The 27,564-nt window shown below is 35.2% G+C and overlaps 2 protein-coding genes across 3 annotated transcripts; both read left to right on the plus strand.

Moving 5' to 3' along the window:
* The first annotated feature begins 490 nt into the window (after positions 1–490).
* On the plus strand, positions 491–11,394 carry LUM (lumican). Its single transcript, XM_063396350.1, has 3 exons — positions 491–702; positions 3,793–4,689; positions 10,484–11,394. The coding sequence occupies exons 2-3, from the start codon at positions 3,810–3,812 to the stop codon at positions 10,636–10,638; spliced, it is 1,035 nt and encodes a 344-aa protein (XP_063252420.1). The 5' UTR covers positions 491–702; positions 3,793–3,809; the 3' UTR covers positions 10,639–11,394.
* An 8,816-nt stretch (positions 11,395–20,210) lies between these two features.
* Positions 20,211–27,121, plus strand: KERA (keratocan). 2 transcript variants are annotated; one of them, XM_063396352.1, is made up of 3 exons: positions 20,211–20,314; positions 21,867–22,761; positions 26,838–27,121. In XM_063396352.1, exons 2-3 carry the CDS (start codon positions 21,876–21,878, stop codon positions 27,008–27,010), a joined length of 1,059 nt encoding a protein of 352 aa, XP_063252422.1. In that variant the 5' UTR covers positions 20,211–20,314; positions 21,867–21,875; the 3' UTR covers positions 27,011–27,121. The 2 variants fall into 2 exon arrangements, with proteins under 2 accessions (XP_063252422.1, XP_063252421.1); XM_063396351.1 differs by lacking the exon at positions 20,211–20,314 and adding an exon at positions 20,326–20,529.
* Positions 27,122–27,564: the final 443 nt, after the last annotated feature.

The following is a 27,564-nucleotide window of genomic DNA, read 5'->3' on the forward strand; positions in this document are numbered from 1 at the left end:
CCAAAGAAAATATCCAGACCAAATCAATTCCATTGGTTTTCAGAAGAATCTTTTAATTCAAGTATGTAATCTTTGAACTCCATATGTAATGTGGAAAAGGGTATGATTCAAAGATAATTCTTGAATCTGATCCTTAGATTAAAGTTTTTATTAAGGATATTTTACGTGGTCATAAGATAGTTAAAGAAAAAGGCAGAAAAATGAATGAGTCACTTGGCTGAAGAAGAACAGCAGCATTGAGGTCTGAGTGCTATGTGTTAGCTCATGTCTAGCAGTATAAAATAAGTTGGAAAACAAAAACCTGTTTGCAATTTATTTTACAGTCTAACATGTTTTCCCTCTAAAATGCAAAAAAAAAAAAAAATTCTTGTGTAAACCTATAGTCTTCTGACTTTCTCAGGTTTGTGAAATATCATTCTCTGATCCCACAGGAGAAACAGATGGGTTGTCCTTGTACAAAATATGGTATCCACCTGCACTTCATTAGAGAGCTGCATTTTTGTACATGCCACACCACAAGATCACCATGATGACATAGCAGCTTCAGAGAACAGCGTGACTAGGGCTTTTTTTTCCCTCCTCTTGTAACACAGAGGATCTGGCAGACTTTTACCTCCTGACACTGTTTAGAGCATATATTGGTCGATACAATCTCGCTGCATCTGCTCTGGGAATTAAGGAAAGCAGCTTGAAGGCAGTAAGGTAAGTGCTGCTGCATGCTTTAACTGTAATTTCAGCTGTTTAAATGTAGCTGCAATGGGAACATGAAAACATGACAGGATAAGTTTGCCAATTTGTAAATTGAGCACAAATCAACAGTTGCTTAGTCGATTCACTTTCTCAGTTTCCTTAAAACATCGTCACATATTTTGTACATCAGTGTTGCAATTTTTTACAGTCTGTTCTGTTCTACATAGAAATAAGATTTGACATACAGTACAAAGAAATTTGTAAGATTACTCACTGTTTACTTTTTCATTCATAATATTAGTGAGAGCTCCGTAAACCCCATTTGCTGGATCATTTTTCTTTATTCTACAAAAAGACAACCTATCCTGATGTTTAAATAATTAATCATATAAACAATGAGAGGGAAACAGAAGGTATTTTCAAATATCTAATTAATTTTACAGCACATTTTAAATATACTAGTGAAACCTTTAAAAAATATAATCTTTTGCAAACTGTGTCAGAAGTTAAGCTGCAGAATTAAGGTTGACTGACTGTTAATTTTTTATTTATTTTGTTTCACAATAACTTAATGATTAAGGAAATATAGACACGGTCAAACATCGTTTGAATGATATTTCTACTCCAGTGTAGCAGATGTTTTCCCAAGATCATGGATTTACCATTTATTATGTTTTGGCAAGTTGCCTGAGCAACTTCACAAATATTTTCACAGGTATTTTTCAACACAATTGTTTAGAACAGGCACAGACAATTAGTTAAAGCATGTTTATGTTGTAAGATAAACATCTAAGAATGTATTCTGATTTTATCTTTTGGATTCATATAGTTCAGTGCAACAAACACGCATGATCTATTAACCTTTTACACTTCTGACAGTGAAACATTCAGATACTTGGATGAGAAATGCATGAATAAAAGAAATTAAATAAATTTCTTATTTACTTTTCTATTTTTTCTCACACACATGCTTATATGCCCTTGAACTACAGAATTGTCACATAAATTTGAAAAAAATATTGATAAATCAGTTCAACACACTTGCTATCTAACATTTTAGTTACTTCCAGGGTTCTGCAGAGCAGTAAAACTTTATACTCTATTTAAAGGACTGTAAGACTTTGATATCTAAATGAAACTTAGCATTACAAGTATAATTTGTAGAATTATAGAAAGAAATATGTAGAATTATATTAAAGAAAAATAGAATTTGAATTTAAAATGTCTATGTTATTTTAAAACTATAAACACTATAAACATTAAAGAAGTGTGCAAAAAATGTCACTGTAAGGCCAAAGAGTGTAATCCAAGGAGTTAATTATGTTCTTTTTATGCTTTGAATACACAAGCACTTGATTTTCTTTCTTTAATGTTTAGTACCTAAATAGGACCGGATTTTGAGATGCATTGTGTTACTGCAGTCCTTGCTTTCAGATGAGCTCTACTTATTTATACCAGCAGGGGACTAAAGGTCGAGCTCATGTTCATGTTGCATGTTCTCATGCAGTGATGAAAGGCAGGCAAAGAAAATTACACTGACAACTAATATTTCAGTTATTATCTTGGGGTTTGTAATTAGGTAAATGTGATGGGATGAACACCATGGAGATGATATGCAATCAGATTCCTCTTTCAGGGGATAACAGCTTAATATCTAGCAATGGGACTTTACAGATCATTGAGTGGAGGTAACATAAGAACATTTTTTTAAAATTCTTTGTGCTGTACTGAATGAGATCAATAGGCCCTTCCCAAATGAGATTGCTATCTCACTAGAATATGATGTGGCTTTTAAGAAGTCAATAGAAGCAAAGATATTCAGAATTAGGGAAAAATTTGTAGCTATGCCCCTGCACTTTAACATTAAGTCCCCTGTGTAACAATTCCAATAGCAAGATTAAATTACTCTACTGGAAGGTTGCCCAGATCTGAGATCAATATCTTGTGGTGTGTTTACAGGCTTCACATACTTTCTGAAATTCCTTGAGAAAAAAAAGGTTTTGAGGATTTTCTTAATCCTCTAATTCTCTGAACAGTAGTTGAGTACTTGGAGCCTTGTCTTGTACTGGTGAAAATCAAAGTAAGCTAACTGATTTTATTGATTCTAGACCTACTTTTCCAGCAGAACATCTATCTAGCCAGTAAGAGGTATAAACAAGGTACTAGTCTTCACAGATTATTTGGCATCTTGGGGAGTATCTCATGAGAAAGCTATGGCCTTAAAAAGTTAAGTGAGCCCACTTATACTGAATCACAAACATCCCCAAGGACACCAAATGTCCTTTTGCTGTATGTGAACTGAAAGACTGTGTGAAGCCAGTGTTCTATTGTTCAATTGATTTAGAATGGACATAACCAACGCCTTTGTTGCATAGAGAATTTGCAAAAACATTTTCACTGTCTGAGACTCAGTCATTTCAGGTCCACTGTCAGATTCAGTAATTTCAGATCCACTGCACACATTTGCAATACTGGTTGCCTGGCATGTTAAAGATAATAATCTCTATATTTCAATTAGTTTGTTCTTTAGGTGACTATGAAAATTAGTGGACCATGCTTTACAGAACATAATCCAGGAGAAAAAGATCTTTCAAGCCACACACATCTTAACAACACACAATACATGAGAGCATTACCCTCAGTTTTAACTTCCCTGTCTCTTTCAAACTTAAGTCAGAAAGCCACATGTTTAGACATGAGACAATTCAGTACATTAGGAACAGTTGAAGAATTTAAATGGTGGAACTGCCTCTGAACTTGGGCTTCAATAAAACAGAAAACTTCTGTGGCAAGTTTAAAATCCGTGTACTTCAACATACTTCTTGTGACTTAATCAATGTGCAGAAAGATATAAAGAAAGTTTTACTTACAACAGCAAAATGGCCAGAAATTTGCATTACAAAGGAAAATTATACAAGACAGAGGCAGTAATACAGTAGTAACAATGTAATACTAACAACCCATTTTTTTTTCTTAATAAAAGCTTTAAATAGGAACCATAATTAGTTTTTAATTATAGTTATTATGTGGTAAAATTTCAAATATTGCTGGAAGAGATAAAGAATTAAAGTTATATCTTGTTTATTCCCTTTCACCATACAGGAACAAGACACATTACAATGATGACTTTAAACCCCCTACCTGTCTTTCTGCTGTTGATTGGTGGAATTTTTTGCCAATATGACTACGGTCCTGGAGATGACTATGGTTATGATCCTTTTGGGCCATCTGCAGCAGTCTGTGCCCCAGAATGTAATTGTCCCTTAAGCTACCCTACTGCCATGTATTGTGACAATCTTAAGCTGAAAAAAATTCCAATTGTACCAAGTGGAATAAAGTACCTTTATCTTCGAAACAATATGCTTGAGGGAATTGAAGAGAACGCATTTGACAATGTAACAGACCTACAGTGGCTGATCCTAGATCACAACCATTTGGAAAATTCAAAAATTAAGGGAAGAGTCTTCTCTAAACTAAAGAACCTGAAGAAGCTTCACATTAACTACAACAATTTGACTGAAGCTGTTGGACCACTTCCCAAAACTCTAGATGACCTGCAATTAAGTCACAACAAGATCACAAAAGTCAATCCTGGTGCACTTGAGGGGCTGATGAATCTGACTGTCATTCACCTCCAGAACAACCAGCTGAAAGCAGATTCTATTTCTGGGGCTTTTAAAGGCCTGAATTCACTTTTGTATCTTGACTTAAGCTTCAATCAACTTACAAAGCTACCAACAGGACTTCCTCACTCCTTGCTCATGCTGTATTTTGATAATAATCAGATTTCCAATATTCCTGATGAGTACTTCCAAGGTTTTAAAGCCCTGCAATATTTACGTTTATCCCACAATAAATTAACAGATTCTGGAATACCAGGTAATGTCTTCAACATCACATCACTAGTTGAGTTGGATCTCTCCTTCAATCAGCTGAAGAGCATTCCAATTGTCAGTGAGAACCTGGAAAACTTCTACCTCCAAGTCAACAAAATTAACAGTAAGTTAAATTTGCACATATTTATTAATGTTTACCACAGACTATATACTGATGGCCAGTCCAAGTATCTGAAATAATAGATGAACCAGTCTGAGAAAATAGTACTGGTTAGACTTTTAGCACACTGACATTTACCCGACAGTTGTCTACATTCATGGTCAAAGACAGATATTTACCTAATAGCCACTCAATACATCCCTAAAATGAGAAATGTATGTTTCCATACTAATGTGATTTTTTACCCAGATTCTCATCTTATGTAAATTAGAGGAACGATATAGAAGCAAATGGAGTTGTCTTATACAATTCAGAAAAAAAACCTGAAAAGTTTGATCAGGGTAAAAGGTGCTCAGAATTCTTAAGTGGACAAAAAGGGAGAGATATCAGGTGAGGCTCTTACTATGGTAACCTTTATGAAGCTGGTAGTCAAAATGCTGGAGGGAGAAGAAAGAGAGAAGACAAAAAATTTGTAAGGAAGCAGGCACAAGGTGCAGTGAAAAAGATGCATCAAAGTATCTGCATTTGTTTCTTTCCTCCCTGGCCTCACGCAGCAACCCTCCAAACCTATCTTGAGATCCAAAGACCTGTCCCTGTCCTTTCTCTTCACTCCTGTTTCGCACATTGTGTGATCAAGTGGCATGTTTGTCTCCATTCACATATGATTTGAAAAATGTTCCTTCAAGAAATTCCACATTCAAGAAATGCCACACCTCGTATGAGACCGTGAAGGTTTCTGCTGAGAGAGGGCTTTTACAAGGCTGTTCCATTCCTGACAAGGTTGACAAGGAAGTGTTGCAGAGCTGGAGAGGCTTCACCATTGTGTCAGAAGTTCCTCGGCTGTACCAGTCAGTGCTAGCCCTTGATGGAGAGGCAGATATGCCAAACATAACTGTGGTTCTTCAGGAGGATTTATATCATCTTGTTGGTTGACATAAAGTAAACCACAAAATCCTCCTTTGTGTTTGCCTATTGTATCCATCAAGGATTAAGAGTATTAGTGTTAGTTACTCCATACATAGCTAACCCCATTGGAGATGTAGCCTTTAAAACTAAATATTTTTAGTGCAGATCTCACCAGACTGAGGGCAAGATATTTTGAAATGTTTTGTATTTACTATGTTTCTTTTTTCTCAGTGGTTTTTTTCCCTCTAGTGCACCTCAGTTTCTTGTTTTGATGAGGGAAAACAATGAGTTCATGCCTCCCACCTAAAGCACTACACACAGCAACCTATGGAACTCTACCAGATACTCTGCCACTCCTAAAATAGCTAACAATGATGATTTTTAATTGAGATGAGATATATGAAGCACTTTTCCCTGCTTAGAATGATCTGAGCATTCTGCAAGATACCCAAGTACCAAGCTTGGATGTCATCCACTTTTCCAAGGACAGCAGAGTCAAGGATTATGACAACAATTTTAGCTTTTCTTGGAAAGCTGCACTTTCAGGGAATGGTTTGGGGAGTGGGTGTTCACCAGGTACTGCTGTGTTGTCATTGTCACCCTGTGGACTGATGCAACAGAATTATGATTTACTGGGTTTTTTTCTTTACCGTAATATCTAGCAGACTTCAAAAATCAATTTTCTCAGCTATCTAATTTCACATGCATGATATACAGTTCCCTAAGATGCTGACTGGCAACGTGGGATAAAAATTAATTAGAAAGAATCATTAATATAGGGCAATCAAAGCCCTTGGATTTCACCATTCATGACACCTGACCTACAGCCATGAGTCCTTAGTCTTTTGGAAAATTGAGTTGATTGATCTGTGATTATTTAAGCTTCAAACCAACAACAAGTTACTTTGCTTAGTAAATGATTATAATTTACCAGTGATTTGTGAAAGTATGACTGTAAGGCCAGCTTTCTTTCCATATGATGGCCTATGGTACACATAAGCAGTGAGAGATTTCTGTCTAAGGAGTAATGATAATTTGTCCTCAAATACACAAAAGGTATAATCTTTCTGTTTATGATTACTTAGTTTTTTACTTAGTTTTTAATGAAGTTTTCATTATCCTGAGACCTAATATAAAGAAATTTCCCTAGAGCTCTTAACTTGCTACATCTCCCTTTTTCTCAGGTACCTTAAAGCTTGCAATTAACATTTATATTTGTCTAAGAAAACATAATCTAGTTCCAACTTGTTGATCTTACTGGAAAGAATATTTCTCTAACATCCTATGAGTTTCACCATGGACTTGCTACAACCATTATCCATCATAATTCATTAAAAAAAAAAGAAATACCCTTATTTGGGTAAATCTCCATTTTTTAAACAACTGATGAATAAACTTTTAAAATTTGTAGCAGAAATGGCTTTACCTTAGTATGTTCTGTTTCCCTCTGTGTTGCAAGAAGTTGTGGGTGAAGCAGATAGCAAAATGTTAAGAAAAATTCACAGTAACTCCTCTGATTTCTAAATAATAAATGGAAGCACATCCATTATATTGATTGTAGGTGCAAAATGTACAGTTTTATCTACTCTATTGATGCTCATTGGATCTCCAAGTTAGAATAGGATCATGGAAGATTTAGAAAAGCCTTTGTTTTCTCCACACCTCAAACCTAAACTGTAGTTTCCAAATTGAATTGTTTTTAAGATGCCATCATTATTATACACACACACATGCACGTACACAAACACACACACAGAGAAACAGAGACTTGTGTTACAGACTCCTCAAGGCAAAAAGAAACTCTGCAGGATGGAAAAAAACCCTCCAAGAATCAAAGAGTGAAACAAGAAGACGGTCCAAAGATGGTCTTCTCCATGTTTCATTTGTACTTGTAAGGACTAAGGAGAAAATTGTTACTTCCACATGAAACCCCAGGAAGTAATGAGGTTATGCCACATAAACAGAGTATGAAAGGGGAAATATGAAAATGTTCCAGAGGACAGTTAAGAGACTATATGTCGAATTGTGGAGGTGCTTTATGGGCTTTTATTTGGCTCATTCCATTAATTCCCAAAGGAGTTTTTTAACATGGCCTATCTAGAAATGTTTCACATGTGATTAGTGAACAACAAATCACCAATAATGACTATGGGACTTCAGATCCTGTTAGGATTGCCCACAGTACTGTTAGATGAAAATCCAATCTTCATCCAATACTTCTTATTGTCTCAGTGTGTGGCTTATGCAGGAATCCTGTGTTATAAAAATATGTGGGAAAAATTCCAGGTGCACTGTCTCTGAAGCTGAATTTTATAAATTCAGGAAGACATGTTTTCACCTGCAACATTAAAAAGTGTAACAAAAGAGGAAGTAAATTTCTGAGATATTTTATGCCACAGTTCTCCAGTCTAAAGGATTGCATTTCCCCATACAGATCACACAGGTAACAGCTCATCAAGTGCACTCACAAGAACCACTGGTCTTATTTTCTGCATGTAGAGACTGCAACTAAAATGAAACATTTTTAATACACTTTTAACAACTGACAATTATATGAAGAGTATAAAAAATTGATACCCACATTCAAATGATGTGCACCAAATATTGGAACAAATTCTCACTAAGGTCCATGACAGTTCATCTGACTTCTGTGAGGAAAAGATCTCCACTCACTTCCCAAGGGGTTTTAGTCTCACAAAGAGTCAGATCAGAATTTTGTTATCACAGTTAATTTTTTTGATTTACATGTATGAAGTTTATTCCTTTGAATAGCTAACTATCTATCCAGCTTGTATAAGCATATCTTCTTTTGCAATCAAATGTTAGTATTTATGCTCAAAAGTAACAACATGGAAAAAAGCCCCTAAAATTTAAATTTATAAGGTTTTAAAATATTTGTTGTCAGCAAAAATATACTTTGATTCCTGAATGACAAGAAGATGGAAAAAATTGATATTAGAATTCATGTTTATTTTAAATTTTAGAAATTAAACTCAAATTATCTGAAGAAAACTGGAACCAAATAGTCAATGGTATAGCCTGTAGCCCAAGAAAATGTGTTTAAATCTCAGGAATCTATGTTTTCATTCAGCAAATTCCACACAGACATAATCCTATACACATCTCTCAGATCATATGACCTTAATGAAAAATAATCATTAGTTTGCTTCTGCTGGTAGATTCTGAACCAGAAGAGTATCAGAATTGGCCTGAAGTCTTAAAATTTTGCTATATTAATTACAACATGGACTGCTCAAAGGATGCATTTATCTCTTATCCTTCCAAAAGAAGGCTGCACACTATACAAAATCTAGGAAATTGCTTTGATTTGCGTTAATCAAATTGGTGATCAAGATCTGACTTTTAAATTATATTTCCTTAACTCCCACTCAAAACAACTTATTTTGTGGAAGGTACTTGAATCTATAGCCTCTCTTAATATCATATCTCTGTCCAAAGAATTACATAAGCTCTTGTGCTCTAAAGAGCTGCCTGTACATTTAGTACTTAATTTACAAAATTAAACCATGTTTCATTAATGATAGAAAGATAGAAAATTATTGTAATGTAAGTCCTGGAAGAATCCAATTAGAAGAATGTCAATGCAAAAGTTTATGAGAAAGTATGAAAGGTACTTCCTCCACTTCCTTTAGTACTACAATTTGATCATACTTAGATGAGTTAAGTAGCTATGTAGAAAAGGTATATAAGGTGGCCTGTGAAAGATAAATCAAATGGTATTTGGTTTTGGTAATACTAACTTGATGTCTCAGAAATTATGAGATGTATGGGTTCATTGAAGGAGTCCATTTCACGTTTTGAAGTATTTTCTGTGTGAATTCATCTGATGTCAGTGTTCTGAAGCAGAACAAGTCTCTCAGACTGCTTCTTTAGTAGTTATGGAGATTTTTGATAGACTAATCCTCTGTCTGACCCAAAGGAAACACAGGTGGGAATGAAGAGCCTCTTTGCAAAACTACACAATGTGGTATGCAGGAGACATCAGATTTATTCACATACATTCTCTCCTGAGCATAGACCTTCTCTGCATGAAAAAGGTCTATAATGTGGCTGTGTGTGTTCTTTGTATACTTAGCAGACACCTTCCATGATACATGTAATTTCTAGCTTACGGTTAATACTGATCATGGAATACAGACAGATTTCCTTTCAAAATCTATCTTGTATTACATGAACCAAATATTACCTCAACTGAATAGAGATCATATATGACACAATATATAAATTACAATAAATATAAATATTTTATATGTATATTTTGCATTCATACTCACCTTCTAATCCTGATGTGGAAAGGTTTAACTGCAAAATTTAAATGTAAAACTCTTCTCCAACCCAAGACTCAAATTTCATTCTGAAATGGGTAAATCAAAATGGCACATATAAAATACATACAAAATATACGGACACCCATTGGAATTCCTGTTCTTTCGGGTAAAGCTGTATCATGGTTTCAATTTCTCCAGAAACTTTGTACTTCCTTCAATATCTTATATAAGAGTTTTACCCTTCCATTGTAATGGACACAAACTGACTGATTCCTCCCTCTACATCTCTCATTTCCTTAAAAAGAGTGATTTTTCCTTTTATCTAAATGCCAGGTTAGACCTCTATATAAAATCTGAAGTCTAAAAGTCAAATTTTTACTGGAAGAAAATGGCACTTGAAAAACTCAGTCCTGAAATTCTGAAACTCACATTTAACAGAAGGAACCACCACCAACACAAGTCCCTCAATAGTATAATAAATTGAGGTCACAGTTTCCAGCTGAAATAATAATTAAAAAAAAAAAAAAAGAAAAATAGTGAGTTTTTTCCTATTTGCCCTAATTACTCATGTTTTCCTCCTATTTTTGTTCTGTTTGCTTCAGAGTTCCCACTGAGCAGCTTCTGTAAGGTGGTTGGACCGACGACCTATTCCAAGATCACACATTTGCGCCTGGATGGAAACAACCTCACTCGGGCTGACCTGCCACAGGAGATGTACAACTGCCTTCGGGTGGCCGCTGAGATTTCACTGGAGTGAGACACCCGTCATCCTCCAGCCCCCTTCCAGGGGCAGTAACCACAGGAGTATCACCATGATAGTGCTTTAAAATTAGGATATGCCTTAAAGCAAGTGTCAATCTGCATATTATTCATTCTGTTTGTTAATGCGTAGTGTGGACTTGGCAAACTTAAGGAAACGTGTGCATATTTTTACAAATGGTTCTGTTTAGCAAGCACAAGAATTACCAAATCTGGTGCAAAATAATCCTTTATCTGGCTAGATGAGTTGATGAAAAAGATTCAGTTTCATAAAAATCCATACCCATGCATGCAGTACATGCCAGCAGGTTCCAAACTCACAGGGAAGTCAGGTGGGATTCATTGTGGGTTTTAGTGAGCAGTATGGGCTGGCCCATGTCAATACAAGGTTCCTGTCCAGCTTTCCAATTATCATGCTCTTTGTATATTGTTACCCATTTCAAAGGAAAAAATGATTTAACAATATAAGAACAAATTAAAATTTGAGAAAATACGTGTTCAGAGGCTATAACATAGTTAAATTAATGGAATATGTGAAAGATAACAAGGAAAAAATATTCAGGTTAAATAATTGTTTACTTTTCTTTCTGACATACTTTCATTTAACTTTCATGGTAAGAATTTTTATTCATTGCTGGTATAATTGTTATTTCAAAATAAATCATATATACAAATATTTTTATTCAATTATTTGCATGCTATTTTTAACCAGATTGTAGAAAATAAAACATATCAAATAGTGTCCTTTTGTCCATATCATTGTCAACTCTGTTTCTTTCTTTTATAAAATGAAAAAAAAAAAGAAAAAAACAAGTTAAGAAAAATCTAAGCTATTCTATTATCATTTAAACTTATTATAAGGTTAAATAAACTTTTTTCTGTACTTGGATGTTTCAAAATGTTTGTACACATAATTTAACCTGTGCCATTACACTTGTGTTGGCCAATAAATTGATGCCTTATGAAGTTTGCAGTATGAGAATCATGGCACTATGAAAACGTGCAAATTAATGTTTCATTATTGTCCAAATAACAGTGAAATCTCTCAGAAACCACAGGTGTCAAGTAAAATTCGGCTACACATGGTAAAGACATGGTAGTATATTCCACCCAGGAATAAATAGTCCAAATATTGTTGACATCTTGGAACACACTAAAATAAATGTGTTAGTAACTGAGAGTTGTGAGTGGCTTGCTTACAGGTAAAGATCATCCCACAGGTACTATTTTCTTTTCAACTGCTAGACTATTAAACACTCAAACAGAAACTTGCTAGTTTCTATAGCAAAAGCAGAAACTATCACCTCTGAAAAACCCCCAAACCAATTCATACAAAACCTTTAGTCGGCAAGTTGCCAATTCCAGATGTTCAAAATCAAAACACAATTCACAAAGGAAACTGGGACTAAAACAGGAGAGATTCAGAAAACAATAGAAATATTTCCCTCATTTTTTTTTTCATTTTAGAATTCACAAATGTTGCTGGTTTTTTACTCATATACAGGGAGGATTGACAGTAAAATTTGTTACAAGTTGGCTAGAATTTTCATTGCAGAATGAAGTCTAATCTGAGGCTTTCTGAACAAATCAGAGTGGGAATCACTGTGGAGTGGCACCTAGGCATTTTAACATAGAAAAAGAAGAAGGAAGTGCATGCAAAACTCCCCAGAGTAAAGAAAAAATGTATGGGAAATGGTGTTTAACCATTTCCAGAGAGCTTGAAACCTAACTGTTCCCATCATAGAAAAATATATTAAACACTAAGACTTCTAGAGCACAAACTGATAATGAGATTTGTCATCTGATTGCTCCAATTTAACAACACAACAGAAATATGTTATTCTTTTCAGCTTGTTTCAGCAAACCAATTACTTTTATGCAAAATGGAAGAGTGTGAACAGTGAGACTGAGAACAGTCCAACTCATGATAGATCAGAACCTGTTAAGAGAACTGTTAATTCCCTCAACCTTCTTCTTTCCTGGCAATGCCAAGGTACTTCCCCTCTCTGAACATACAATATGTCTCAGTCCATGACTTATTGCAGTTTGCCACTGGCTGAAAGAGCGATACAGAATAAGTGTCCGGTTCTGGGGTGCACAGTGAAAGGGAACAGCAGCACAGAAAAAGTTCCAGAAAGAGAAATTTGAGCTGAACATGAAAAAAAGGTACTTCACAGTGAGTTCATAAAATGCTGTCACAGATTGCCCAAGGAGGCAGTGGACCTTCTTTCCTCACATATTTTCTTAACTTGCATGGGCAGTGCCCTCAGGGACAGATTTGTCTTTGAAGCTACCTTTAGTTCTAGAAGGATGTTGAACTAAAAACCTTCAGATGTTTCTTCAAACTTATTTATAATTTCTGTGAATCTGTGAGTCTAAGAATGCTAGTAACCAATGGGGAACAATATCAATTTTAATAATCAGTTCTACAGCTGAAGAGTTTAGCATTAAATTCATGTGGAAAGTTTCATGTTTCAGGTTCCAGTCCATAATTCCGACTCCTATGATACCCACAAAATCTTAACTCAGCTGACATTTGGATATAGATTCCATAGGCAGGAACTGTGGAATCTTTCTTTTGGTGCCTTTCCTGGCTTGTGCAAATCTGCTCCCATTTGGACTCTTTTGATTGACTGAGCAGTGACAGTGAAATCAGAGATCCATCCCTTCTAACTCTCCCATGTGAGACGGCACTAGCAAACATGCCACCATTCTAATGGCCAGAGTGCTCGTTGAGGGCATTTTGGTTATTGGAATTTGGAATATTTGGAATTTTTTTTGAGGTTCAGATATTGGTTAAAAGGCTTTCCATCCATAAGAAAAAGAACTTAATTGGTAGGCCTTAAGGCTTTCACACAGAAATAATTTTCTTTCTTGCGTAGTCTGAAAAGTTCAACATCTCATGGTACAGAGAAAGAAAATGAGTACTAACTGTACTTTAGGACACTCACCTTGAATGTAGAAAGGTCAGGTTCAAATACCAGGGCAAATCAGCACTTCATTGTGTAAAGAAAAGCAGCTTATCGGCTGGAGCACTTTTTATCGCATTATAGCCCTGTTCTGAGATAAGATTGTGACTGTGGGTTAAAAGGTATATATTACTACTGTTTAGTGCTATAAACTAACAATGCTTTTTGGGTGTCACCCCTTAAAAGTGAATTATCTTCATTTCCATAATTTTAATTCTTAATCTACAGATCGAATAGCACAATATTTTTAACAAGTTTTGATTACTAGAATATATTTTTTAAAGTATAATCACTCTTATGTGTAACCTTTGTGGTATAGCGTACTTTTTATTCTGAAATTGTTAAAGAAAAGCTGAAAATAAAGTCTAATCAAGAAGGAAGTGAAGAAATGAGGTTAATACATGAGAGGAGAAATATTATTTATGGTCCATATGACAATGTAGAAAGAAAGAAATTTAGCCAAATGCACCTAAATTCTGAAAAAGAGGAAAACTGACACACGGTGCAAAAAAAAAGCAGTTTTGTCTTTATTCTTTGAATCCCTGTGTGGGGCAATACATACAAGTCTCTTGTACAATCTGACTAGAGCACATATTCAAATAACTACTAGGACACTTTAAAATCTAATAAATAATACTTGTAAAAATATATTTCTGTTGATGATAACACTTCATTGAAACATGCATAATATTTCAGACAGAAGTACTGGAAGTCTTTATAAATTTCATATCTTAAAAAACAATTTAATAATAAGCTGTCTTGAAGATAAAGAAGTCTCTCAAAATGTCTATTTCCATCATTTTTCTAGTATCACATGATATGTTTTTGCCATCTTACTATGCACACTGGTTTCCAAACTACGTAAACAAATGTTTCCTGAACTTCACTTTTAGATTTCATCATTACAGCCATTTTGCTGTCAAAAAAATGAACAGCGAGACCAGTAAGTTCTCAAAATTATGTGCAATGCTGCATCAATTTGACAAAGAATTTGTGATTACCTGTATAAAAAAAATGAGACTTTTTTATTTAGGTTCCTAAGTTTGGGTAAGAGGAACTATCCCCTGCAATATTATTATTCCCACCCTCATTTCAGAAGAAGGAAAGGTGTGTTGCCTCTAATGAAAATCACAGCCTTGTGCTGAGGTGTGTATGGTACAGAAAATGCTGAAGGAACAAGGCATTTACTGCTGGGATTCCCAGCTGCCACCACGAAGAGCATGGAATCATCTAAGAATAGGGCAGGTAGTGTTGAACACCTCTTTAGGGTTATTGAGGTCATTATTTAGGGCTCTGGAGCACTGCATGATGCTTGGACAAGGAAGGGTGTTGAATTCTCTCTGGAGCTGGGGTCCAGAGCTGTCTTCAAAGAAAAAGGTGGTGTCAGTTTGCATCAAAGTGCAGGCTGTTGAGGAATTTCATCTACACTGTAAAACCTTAGTTTCAACATGTTCCACCTGAAAGCATAATCAATGGCTGGAGTAGTCATGGTGAGTAAGATTTGAGCTTGAAGTTGGGACTCTGGAATAAAACTCAAGTGCTCTGGGAAATGCCAGCTCTTGAAAGTGATGACTGATATTGCAATTTAAGAAAATAAACATCACATAGTCTAATGTTTAATTTCAGTATTTCCCAAGAGTATCTGCATAAAAAATTAGAACAAAAATTACTACAATTAATGGAAAATAAAAGCTGAGTTTTCATATATGTTATGGCATTTGGCTATTCTTTCTAAAAATTAAAAAAGCCCCTGAACCTTGAATTTCTCATGTGGCAAAATCACTGTAGCAGAATATTACTAAAAGGGTAATAAAATATTTTTTTCATTAAGTTGTGAGAGTTCTTTTTTATGCAACTGTTGTCATTCATTTTAGAGGACAGAACTTTGTATAAGTTTAAACTTCTTGAAATCCATTGTCTTACTGTGGGGATCTAAAATGAAGATGAATTAAAATTTTTTTGGACTTCTTTAATCACAGAAGAAAATAAGAAAACAGAAGTTAACATAAATTAAGGATAAGGGTATAATTAAAGGATAGTAAAACCAGTTTGTTTTCATTATCCTTATGTTATCTCAGAATATTTAATCCTTGATGGTCTATGGTTCAAAATTGCAGGTTTACAGAATGGCCATCAGATCACTAATACATGCTTTCATTTACCATTGGTTGTCTGGAAAATAGAAATCCTCTAAATAGCTACACGTGGTCCCAGCAACTCAATGTATGTGTGTAATTGATAAATGCATGCTAGATATTTTAATTTAAAATACATTTAGCATTTTAAAAATCAAGTCCCAGGGTAGGATAGATTTGTTTCAGTGAGAAATTGTTGAAAGCATGAAAACAAAGTAAAGTAAGAGACTGACAGCAACATTTACATAGTAGGTAAAGTAAACCTAGCAAGCCAAGACAAATACTAGATCTTGGCATTGTGTCATGGAACCATTTTGGTGTCACTGTGGTAAAGAGCTCAAAACAGAGAGAAAGGGAACAGAGTGCCAAAAAATTATTTAACGAAGCATATCCAGGAGACCAATATATTTCCCATAAAAGCTGAGCCCTTTTCCATAGTTGTTCTTTTCTGAAATGTGTTGCTCTGCAATGATGTCTTTCTGTTAAGCTACTCAGTTCCCACTGTAGTTTTGATAAGGAAGTGAAGTTGTGCAGAAAGTAAACAGCTGGAGTTTTGTTTCTGGACCTTTAGAATGGGATCATATCTTCCTAAATCCTATATAAACAAGAGGTCAGGTGGCATCTCCATTTAACAAATTAAGCCAGTCGAACTGTTCCCCAGAGTTTCTTTAAGCAATGTATTCTGATCTAAACTGAAAGCTCCCCATGTAAACTCCCCATACTTCAGCTGTCTGCATATGAAAAAAACCTGCCTATTTAAATAAGAAATGCAATTTCTTCCACTGAGAGCTCTAAGCAGGTAATTCTAGACTTCTAGAAGAGGTGCAGAATTCCTGCTCCTAAGTCTGTTTTATTTTAATTTCTTTTGTTCACTAGGAATGATGTAGAGTAAAACACATGCATAGGACCCGGGTCTGGAACATCTGGGCTGGTCCTTTGATCTGTCTGCAGTGCCCCTTGGGCTAGCCTGAAGGGCTCAGTCATCTGCTTTCTTTTAGTCTCTTTGATCTTGCTGACCTTTAGTGGCTATTTTTTTAAAAGGAGCAGCAGATATTATTAATTGAGATATATCACTGTCTGGTGGTCACAGAACTGTTTGGAAATACAAGTTTTGTCTCTTTGACTCTGGGTGAAACTCAGAGCAGCAATGCAGAAGGAGAGAGTCCATTATGTGCCCGTCATCAGAAGTGAAAGAGGCAGACTCAGCCCTGAGTAAAAGTCAGCACCCCATGAAGATGTCTGGAGCTACCATTGGAGTATAGGATGAAGGATACACAAACTGGACTTACTGTCTTCAGCTTCTGAAAAGTTGCCTTTTCTCTGGTAACCATGAAGATAATTCAAGAGTCTGTTTCAGAGGAACTGATTGTCCTGTGGAGCAAGGCCCATAGTTTGTAGTAAAGTACTGCCCAAATTCAGGCACCCTGGATTGCATCCTTTGCTAAATGGAGCAATGCACGGGGTTAATGACTAAGCTCTGCTTGCAGTATACCCCTGGGTTTGCTGGTGATGAACTATACACATGCTTAACAGACCTTGCTTCGAATTCAGTCTCAGACATATGGCAGCCATTAATGAAAGAAAGCAATGCATTTTTACTCTGTCAGCAGCCCTGATGCTAAAACAGAACAGCTCCAAACAGCACTCCCAGTCTGGTCTATCGTTTTTTACTCTTCTAGTCTTTCTCAAGGCTGTGAGCTGTTTTAATTTCACACATGTACATTACTCCTCTCAAGGAGATGTTACTACCCCCTGCAGTTGTCGGGGCTCCTGGCTTTTTTATACATTTTTAATGCAAATTCTCTTGATTAACAGTGTGGATTTGAAAGGAGACAGAGTAAAAATCCTGTAATAGCTTCAGACATCTTTCTCAAACTAGAACAACCCCAACAGTATCTCTTAGAATTATCTTCAAAATTCAGTGTGGGTATCCACAGTATTTTTACTGTATTTTTTTCCACTTTTATTGTTGTGCAACTATCTTTCATACTATTACTTTTTAGGAGATTGTTCACGGTCTCAGGAGCACTTTGTGTTTCACTAACATTTACCTTTGATCACTCAGCTTCTCAAGTTCTCATTAACACAAAATTCTTAACTCTCTCTTACTGCAAATAAGGTTCTGGAAAGAGCCTCAGGCTGGACACGCAAAACAAAACGTCTCCCAAACCATTAGTCATTTTTGAAAATCTTGGCCATGGTCTTTTATTAATCTGTAAAACTTTATCACCATAATGTGCAACCTTTAAAAAAGAAATATTTACACCAGATGATGGAGGACTGAACAGAACAAATGCATGATGTGTGCATAATCTTGAAGGTTTCATGGAAAGCAGACTTGCTGCAAGGTCTGCTTAGACACCCAGGCAATCACTTGTCTCTGCAGACATATTTCAAAAATTTGTGAGAGCATGTAAGATTATGTATTACAGTTGTCACACTCTTGCTTCCTGATTTTGAGGACATTTCTTATTTTTCTCTGCTTTGTTTGTGTCAGAAGAATTGGAAATTCACATTATTGAGAAAGTCTTAGAAAATGTATTTTGCTATTTTCTTCTCCTCCTTTGAATCAGATAGAAATGTATTTGATAAGGATCAAATACTTGGCCTCTAAATCCACAAAGGGCAATTTGAGACCCCTTGCTGAACAGTATTTCATACAAATAGTACCACTGCCTGCCACAGGATAAACAGCAAGTCCCTTAGCCAGGGACTTCTGTGATAACATAATGACTGTCTGGACATGATTAGCAGGTAAAAATAGCAGGTACATTCAGACCAGCACGAAGTATAAGATAAATCAATCTTTTCTGTTGTTGGTAAATGCAAACATCTGGCAACATACATTTTAGTGTGCAACAGCAGATATCTGCCTGGCAATTTTAGACCCTTAAGTACAACATTCAGGATAAACTCTGCTCATTCTTTGGTGGCACAGAGACCTCAGTGCCTCCATATTCTCTCTACACACTTTGTGAAGATTTATCACAAAAGCAAACCAGTTTTATACTCCTTGTTGTTTGCAAGAATCATAGATGCACTTTTCATGGTGAAGCCTCCTTAAATGCTCACAGCTGGACATACAATTATTTTAAATTTCACACAGTGGTGCCTCTGTCTCTCCCCATCTCCCTTGGATGGGCTCCAGCTACAAGCGTCCTTGTCACTAATGTGGGGTGCCAGCTCTGCTGCAGGAGGTCCAAGTCTTAAACATTTTAAGTTCTAGGTGTTAAAAGTGACACTCATAATGAAAATATGGCTTCTATCCTATAATTAGTGCCTCTGCTTAAAAGTAGAACCTTTATTTTTAGGTATAGATGTAAATTAATTTAATCTAATTTAAATTATTGAAAGATTCGACTTAGTATACATGAAGGAATGAGTTTTACACCTGCTTTGTAAGAAATCTGATAATCTTTAAGAGGTGTTGAAGGGCCTGGAGTTCTAGCAGAGTGAAGCACTTAAGCACTTATTTTTAATCATACAAACAATGCAAAAATTACTGATGGTAAGGATGGATTTTTGATAAACAAGAAGCATGGTAGTACAAACACATACTCATGAAAAAAATTTATGACATGTTTAATATTAGCCTTACTGAAGTCAGTGAAATTATGAAATAGATTGTTATAGGTTTTATGGTTAAAATCAATCAGATGAAACTGAATTAAAATTATGCAACTAAGTTTTAAGACTAATATAACTCATTAAAAGTACCAGGATATATTTTATATTTTCAATACTTTTTATTAGCTTTCCCCTTAAAATATTTATGTCATTGTTCTGGCTTTGAATATCAATAGTTTTTCTGATATGAAGTTGTTACTTTAAGTTTGGACTAAAAAGGAAAACAAAAATCTTCCAAAATACTTAATGTGAGAAATATGTGTCTATCTTTGGAGAGCAAGTTGGCTGCAAAGAGTTTGCTTTAGATCAATGATAAAGGAAAATTGCAGGAGGCACTGGGGAATATTATAACTTTGTAGAAATATATGTAAATATCTCTCTGAAAAAAGAAGAAAAGGTAAGATTTGATCTTTAAAGAACTGAAAATATGTTATTAAAAAATTCTTAACAAATGCTTTAGCTCTCTTCTCCTAATCAAGAATTTTGTCTTTAAATGGTATGACAGCATCTGCATTTAATAAAAATCAAATAAAAAGTTTCCTTAGAAACAGATGGCACTGGTTTTAATTCTTTGTGGCCAATTCAGGTATTATGAGAATGAGTTATGATGTAATTCATCTTTGTGTGCAAAGTATCTTCTAACAAAAATGTTGAATAAATGCCCACTTTGGGTTACCTGTTTCATCTAGACCAGGTCCCCTCATCTGACAAACATAAAAAAATCAGATGCCTTCAGCTCTGTGGCTGCTTGATATTCAGGCCAGGATTTCCTTCCTTCCCTGCCTAGGTGCTGAGGTGCCTTAGCTGTTTCAGGGGTTAAAAGCTGTAACCACTGGTGCGTATATATGAGGCTGTATTCCTAGAACACGGCTTGTAGCCTGACTCAAGCTATTACAGTCTAACAACAGGGACCAATAGAAAGAGAAGATCCAAGAAAGCTGAGGTAAGCCCGAACTCTGAAACAATGTCAAACTAGAAGCAATAGCTAATAAGGTGTGCATGGAAATACAACTGGGAATACTAGCATGTACTTCCAGTTTTATACGCTGCTAACTCTTAGGAGGACAGGAAACAAACACAGTGGTTAGCAGCCAAAAGTGGTGTATTTACAGTGATTTCTAACTGGCTTCAGATAGCTCCAGGAACTTGACTAACAAGGTAAATTGCTTTATATTTCTTTTTTTAAGTGTTATTAAGGTTATTAATATTTACAGAGTAAGAAAGTTGCAAATTCACTGTGTGAAATAGAAATGCTATTCTTTAAAAATACTTTATATATCCCTTTGTTTGGAATGCTTCCAGATAGTAGTTTGTGGAGCTGGGAAAGCTATAGGATACTGCACTTGTTACTGCTAATAATAATGTTGAAAACTATTAAATTACTACATATCATATGCAGCAACTGAACTGAGCTCTTAACCTTACTGATGCATTAATCCTATGAGAGAATTTACTTTTTATTTAAATACTATTTTTGCCAAAGCCATCCTCCTAAATTTGACCAGAAATTTCAGCTCAGTTTTTTGCCTCTACATTGCAAAATGCTTGTTAATCTTCATGAGGCAGTAAGCAAGATAACAGAGTTTTTAAGGCACTATTTTTATGCTACATAAATATTTCCTTTCTGAGTAAATTATCAGTGATAATTTTGTTCATAATTTAACCATGGAAGAGGCTAAAAAAGGCAAACAATTAATTAGGAAAAAGAATTAAAAGATGCATAAGTATATATGAATATTTGGTTAGGATTTATATTTTGTGGATGTAATTTGGTTAGGACTTATTCTTTGTGTCATTTAGAACAGGCATTTGTTTTGTCTGTTTGCTTTAGGGAAGGAAATTTGTAACTTTGGATATGAGAGAGGCAGGGAATGGATTAGTCAAACATACTCACTCCAAGCTTTTAAGAACATGTCCAACAAACAGCTGTTAAAACATTATTTGGTCTTCCATTTTTCTATGAAGACAAAAGACCCTGGAAAATCTGATCCAGATGCCATTATATTTTAAGAGAGCAAAACCAGGAAAGAGGGTATGATTAATTTTAAAAGGAGGAATATGGAGTACAGTAGTATTTATATCATCATGGTAGTTATATCTTTTCTGAAGATTAACCATTATATAATGTAAAATCTTGGTCTGTACAGGAAAACGTACACAAGTTTAAAGGAGGGACTGATTTATTCTCTAAAAATGATCCATATTTTCATATTCTTTGAAGTTCTACTTGCATGAGCATCAGTTAAACTGGTAGCCAATGTGGAGTCTAAGCTGAATCAGGGATATGTTTATCAACATATAGCACAGAATTGTTTATACCTCTTGTATTACTTTTCAGCTTTTCCTTAATAGGCTGTGGATAATACCCTAGAGAATAAAATTTGTCTGTTTATAAAGGAAATATTCTTTTATATCCAAAACTTTTGTTTTGTTGATCTAGTATGCTGCTAGGGAGTTTTATTGAGAAACAGCTAACTGTTTTTTCCCCTTCCAAGGCAAACACCATGATTCTAAAAGTCTATACAAGCCTTTTGCTCTTATTCTTCACCAATTCTGTGTGGACTCGAACTGTGAGACAAGTTTATGATGATCTGGATCCTGACCATTGGTCTCGCTATACTTCTGAGTGTCCACAGGAGTGCTTCTGTCCTCCTAGTTTCCCCAATGCATTATACTGTGATAATAAAGGACTTAAAGAAATACCTCCAATTCCAGCAAGAATTTGGTACCTCTATCTTCAAAACAATCAAATTGAAACACTTTCAGAGAAGCCTTTTGTGAATGCCACTCATCTGAGATGGATAAATCTGAACAAGAATAAGATCACAAACAGTGGAATTGAGAGTGGTGTGCTGAGCAAGATGAAAAGACTGCTTTATTTATTCCTTGAAGATAATGAATTGGAAGAGGTTCCTGCCCCATTACCAGTGGGCTTGGAACAGCTAAGACTAGCTCGAAACAAAATCTCCAGAATTCCAGAAGGAGTCTTCAGCCACTTGGAAAACCTTACTATGTTAGACCTGCACCAGAACAGTTTGTTGGACAGTGCTCTTCAAAGTGACACCTTCCAAGGACTCAGCAACCTTATGCAGCTCAATATAGCCAAAAATTCACTCAAGAAAATGCCTTTAAGCATTCCAGCTAATACACTGCAGCTGTTTTTGGACAACAACTCCATCGAAGTTATACCAGAAAACTACTTCAGTGCAATACCCAAAGTGACTTTCCTTAGGCTGAACTACAATAAATTATCTGATGATGGTATCCCCACAAATGGATTTAACGTTTCATCTATTCTAGACCTACAGCTGTCTCACAATCAGCTCACTAAAATTCCACCAATCAATGCTCACCTTGAGCACCTTCATCTTGATCACAACAAAATTAAAAGTAAGTGTGCATTACCAGTGTGGGGCCCTTCAAAAACATATCTATTTTAAATGTCTACTTAACTATAAAAATGCTCTTCAAGATAAAGTGATTAAAATCATAGAGTCATTGAATAATTTGGGAAGGAAGGAACCTCTAGAGGTCATTTATTCCAACCTTCCTGCAATAAGCAGGGACATTTGATGAGGTTTCTCAGAGCCCTGTCCAGCCTGACCTTGAAATTTGCCAGGAATGGGGCATCCACCACCTCTCTAAGCAAACTATTTTTTTTGTTTTACTGATTTCACAGCATATTTGTTCTACTAAGATTTATATCCTCAAAAGTTTTCCATTTTTTTACCCAAGGCAAAGGAATCCTGTTGGTTTTAATAGTTTCACTTTCATGACTCTTTCCAAATTCATCCAAGTGTAGAGGGGGTGTGGTCATTAGGGACATTACATACTCTATATAATGGAAGTATCTGCTCAGTAAGCACTTCATGACAAAAGCTAAAATAAAAAAGATGACCTTTTATTCACCACTACACAGAAGGAAGCAAAGTTTCTATATTTATCTTCCCATCATGGTGATTTAATTGAAGACATGGTCCATTATCACTTTTTTGTTCCACTTTAGTTCAAAAATATATTAAAAATAATGGATTGGCTTTTGCATGAAACAAAGACCTATGAGAGGAAGATACTAATGGATAATTTAAATTTATTTACTGCATTTGGCAAAATAAAGGTGTGAAATCATGTAAATAAAAAAAAAATTGTATAACTAGCACATATTTAAGTGGCCCGTAGGAATTCTAACTGTTAATTAGAGTTAAAGCTTATGACAGATGTTTCTGAACATATTTAATTGTCCCCTGGTTACTAAGGGATTTATTTTAATTGCTTCACTGCGAGGCCTCAGGTGCAGACCTTATTCTGTCACTTCAAGTGGACACAAAATTGAAATCAATGGAATGTAACCTGTCCAGTTTAAGAACAGTTCTGCGTCTAGGTAGTATTTAAAGAGCTGTCCAGTCCTCTTCTTTCCCAATACTAGTTTGACAAAGCTTAAGACCATGAAAATTAACTTTTGTAGTAAGTGCAAAATCAAGTCTCATGTTCCAATGACACCTGAGCTGTGAAACTGAATCAGGATAGTTTTCCACAGGTTTTCCACTTTTCAAAAATCATTGTCAACTTAGGCACAAAAAAAAAAAAAAATATATATATATATATTTCTTAGTCACCAAATATAAAATAGTTGCAACCTGATACCTTAAATGAAAATTGGGTATTATCTAAGGATATTTTACCACACAGTATAATTTTTCAAGAGTTATGGGATAATGACATAATCTTCATTAGACATTGCTCTAACAGATAATATCTTAAAGGGTCTTTAAGATTGCAAAAAGAGAATGTAATTCCATCAGGCCAGAGTAACAAGAGCTGATATTAATTCTGCAGATTGGTTTTGTCTTCTTAAACCCAGGTCAGTCACTATTTTAAGATAATCAATGTAAAAGGTTTGAAAGAAAAATATCTGTAAAGACTTGATCTGGTTTCTTCACAAAAGACTCCTTCTGAAGGTTTACTTTTATGTGTGCAGTACAAGCCCATTTTATAATATTAACTGTCAGGTACTCCTTCACAACTGCAAATCACTGCTTTATTTTCTACTGATGAATCATAGTTACACTGTTGTCATTGCAAGAGTCCAGACATCAGCATTTCTATGTAAATACCATTTGTATATGCTTTATTGTGTGTTATTTTGTAATATCAATTCTTCATATAAGTGCATGGCCTTATTTCTTCTGAGACCATTTGTGAATATATAAGGCTTTCTTCTGAAGCCCAGGAAACCAATGATAGCCTCATAATTTGTTTCAGTGGAACAAGAATTTCACCTGCAGTGAATTTCCCTGTGGATCTCAACACACAGAGGAAAAAATTACTCTAATTTTGGAAGTAAAATCAATTTAAAACCAAAACTAATTATGGCTCCAACAGATTTGCAACACATTTGTTCTATGGCATTTTAAAACACACATGCTTACATATTTACCTGGGAGATACACTTCTGAGGCTATGGGTAGTGGTTAAATAGTGGAAAAGAGTATGTTAAAGTAAGCACAGAGAAGGTACAAAGTGATGTAATCAATGAGCAAGGATAATCACAGTGTTATCAAAAGACAAATGAAAGGGGGAAAACAGTGAGTTTCCCTGGAAGAACACCAGGAGGCTGAGATAGATATTGTGAACTAATGTTATTCCACATGTAGAGAAAGGGAGAAATCCTTGGGACATGTATCTAAATTTTGTTTCTAAATTATAAGTTTTACTGGAAAAGAAACTGGATCTTCCTCAGTTCTTTGACAGAGATAGAATATTAGCCATTAATGAGAACCTCCTTGGTAGTTTTCCCTCACAGCAGCTCTAGGTACCCTGTTTAAATATTAAAGAATATAACAATTCTGTTGACAAGTAGTGGAATTAATCGTCTTTGAATAAACTATCCTAGATTTTTTTTATCTAATTTGTGGTAGTCATACAGACCTCCTACTCCATGGAAAGGGAGATACCATTGCACAGGGAAATTCATCCCATCTTAAGGAGCTGTCAGTCCCCTTTTGGACTCTTTATAAACTCTACAGAGTTTATAAAGAGAGTCTAAATGGTTTACTTAGGCTGACACTTCTATATGGATCAATTTAGGCAAGGTGAATTGTACCTCTAGAAGGGAAGACCTGATCCTCCTACCTAAACAAAATTCAGTGGCATATCCATGAAGAGTAGTGAAAGAAAGAAAAAGAGAGGTGCTTTTACTCCGCTGATAGTTTGGGTTGGATTTACTGTTTATGTGAAGAGAACAATAAAAGCCAAACCAATTACTATCAAACGTCATCAGGAAATAACTTCTTCCTAGGTGGTCTGTGGTTAGATAATTGCTGCCTCACTTCAAGGCTGGAGTAATTAACCCAGTGAAAATAAGTGCAGTGAGATAGTTTCTAGGTCAGAGAAGACAAAGATTTAGGATACACTTGAAGCCATCTTGTCTCTATGAACTGTAGTGCTGACCAAACAAAGCACATATTTTCTGCTAGATAGTGTTGATTCACCTAAAACATTTAATAGTTGCTTTCCTAATGAAAATTCTTAAACTTTCTGTGTTGTAAATTCACATAAAGATAAGTTGTAGTTTGTTTCTTCCAAGAATACCAAAAGCTTATCCAACATTAATCAAATTTCACAAGGTAAACACATTTTGATGTCACAGATATAACAAAAGCTTCAGGCCTTGGCAAACTGGATGTATTTATCTAGTTTCCATGACAAAGATAAAGTCCACTTCCAAGATGTTGCAAACATCTGGAAAGTTTTTCAAAATAGAGTGGAGAGGAAAAAAAAGGAAGTTATGGGGGAAAAAAATAAGTTATGTTGTTATTTTTATTTCATAACATTTCTCTGATTTGGGGGATTGTATTTAGAAGATTTGTGCATGGTATCATTGCAAAATATAAAGGGACAATTTTTTTCCTATCTCTTTCTAGTAAAAAAACTTGTTCAAAAAATCTGTTACAGACGCATTCTCCATTCACTTTTTTCAGTTAGTCTGGAGCCAAGATCCTCAATTAAAAACACTATACAAAAATTCCTCTGATTCAACATTGTTATTGCTTTGAATTCAAGATCTTCATTAGGGAATATTATCAGCCAAAAATTAAGGTATTGTTATTGAAATAAGAGGTTTAAAACCCCTCAGAAGTAATCTTGCCCTGCTCACTCAGAGTGTGAAGAGCTGTTTCTCAGTGCTTACCATGTAGTTGTCTAACTAAGTATCCTCTTTGTCCAAGGATAAATTACACATCTAATGGCCTTTTTTCATAATTGCAGCACCATAAATGTGTGATTCACTGATCCAGATCACATTATATGAAGATGCTTGTTTTCAATCAACAAAGTATTTAAGTGGTAACAAAAGCAACAGTCTTCCATGCTAACATCAGTGGAAGTTTACTTGATGTCCTAAGCGAATTTTATCTTCACGAACTTTGCCCGTGGAAATAACCTAACATGTTGATCTACATTTTCAGGTGTCAATGGTACTCAAATATGCCCAGTTTCCATTGCCCTAGAAGAAGATTATGGTTATTATGGCAACATCCCTCGCCTCCGATACCTTCGTCTGGATGGAAACGAAATTCAACCTCCAATCCCACTGGACATCATGATTTGTTTCCGACTACTTCAGGCTGTTGTCATATAAAGATATTGCAATGTCACTCTTGTACTGTGAGAGTGCTAAGATACAAGTTTTGCTGGAATGAAACTTGTTCTAACTCATAAATCAAGAAGTAACAGCTTTATTTGACTTTAATCTTTTTCTTTGCTTGTGTCTTTTCTACAACTGAAAAAAATTGTTCTATCAGAAGGGATTTTGTAAGGACCTAAAACATGTGCTTAACACCTTATCCCATAAATTCATAATGTGAATATATTGAAAATCATTAGTGTAAGATCCCAAATATTCTGAAGAATATTCTTGCCTACTCCACCTTTCCTGTCCAATGTGACAATGTCCCTGCTAACATCATACCTATAGAGAACTACATGTCCTTACTTTGTTATATAGTAACTAACACAATGAATTTGGGTGCACTTGGCCAAATGAATATGCTAATAAAATCATGAACTGCATGATTACTAGTCATCAGAACTGCCACAGACATTTCAGAAAGTGACTCGTGGTGAACAACCATTTAACATGCAAATAACCCATAAGCTGCTGTCATCCTTTGAAGACTAATACTTTTATGGCAA

The sequence above is a fragment of the Prinia subflava genome, chromosome 4 (assembly GCF_021018805.1).
Source record: "Prinia subflava isolate CZ2003 ecotype Zambia chromosome 4, Cam_Psub_1.2, whole genome shotgun sequence".
In the NCBI taxonomy this organism is placed as follows: Eukaryota; Metazoa; Chordata; class Aves; order Passeriformes; family Cisticolidae; genus Prinia; species Prinia subflava.

Coding starts and splice junctions, on each gene's coding strand:
- LUM (XM_063396350.1), top strand. CDS start 3,810: ATGATGACTTTAAACCCCCTACCTGTCTTTCTGCTGTTGATTGGTGGA. Junction 4,690..10,483: donor CCAAGTCAACAAAATTAACA/GTAAGTTAAATT, acceptor TGTTTGCTTCAG/AGTTCCCACTGAGCAGCTTC.
- KERA (XM_063396352.1), top strand. CDS start 21,876: ATGATTCTAAAAGTCTATACAAGCCTTTTGCTCTTATTCTTCACCAAT. Junction 22,762..26,837: donor TGATCACAACAAAATTAAAA/GTAAGTGTGCAT, acceptor CTACATTTTCAG/GTGTCAATGGTACTCAAATA.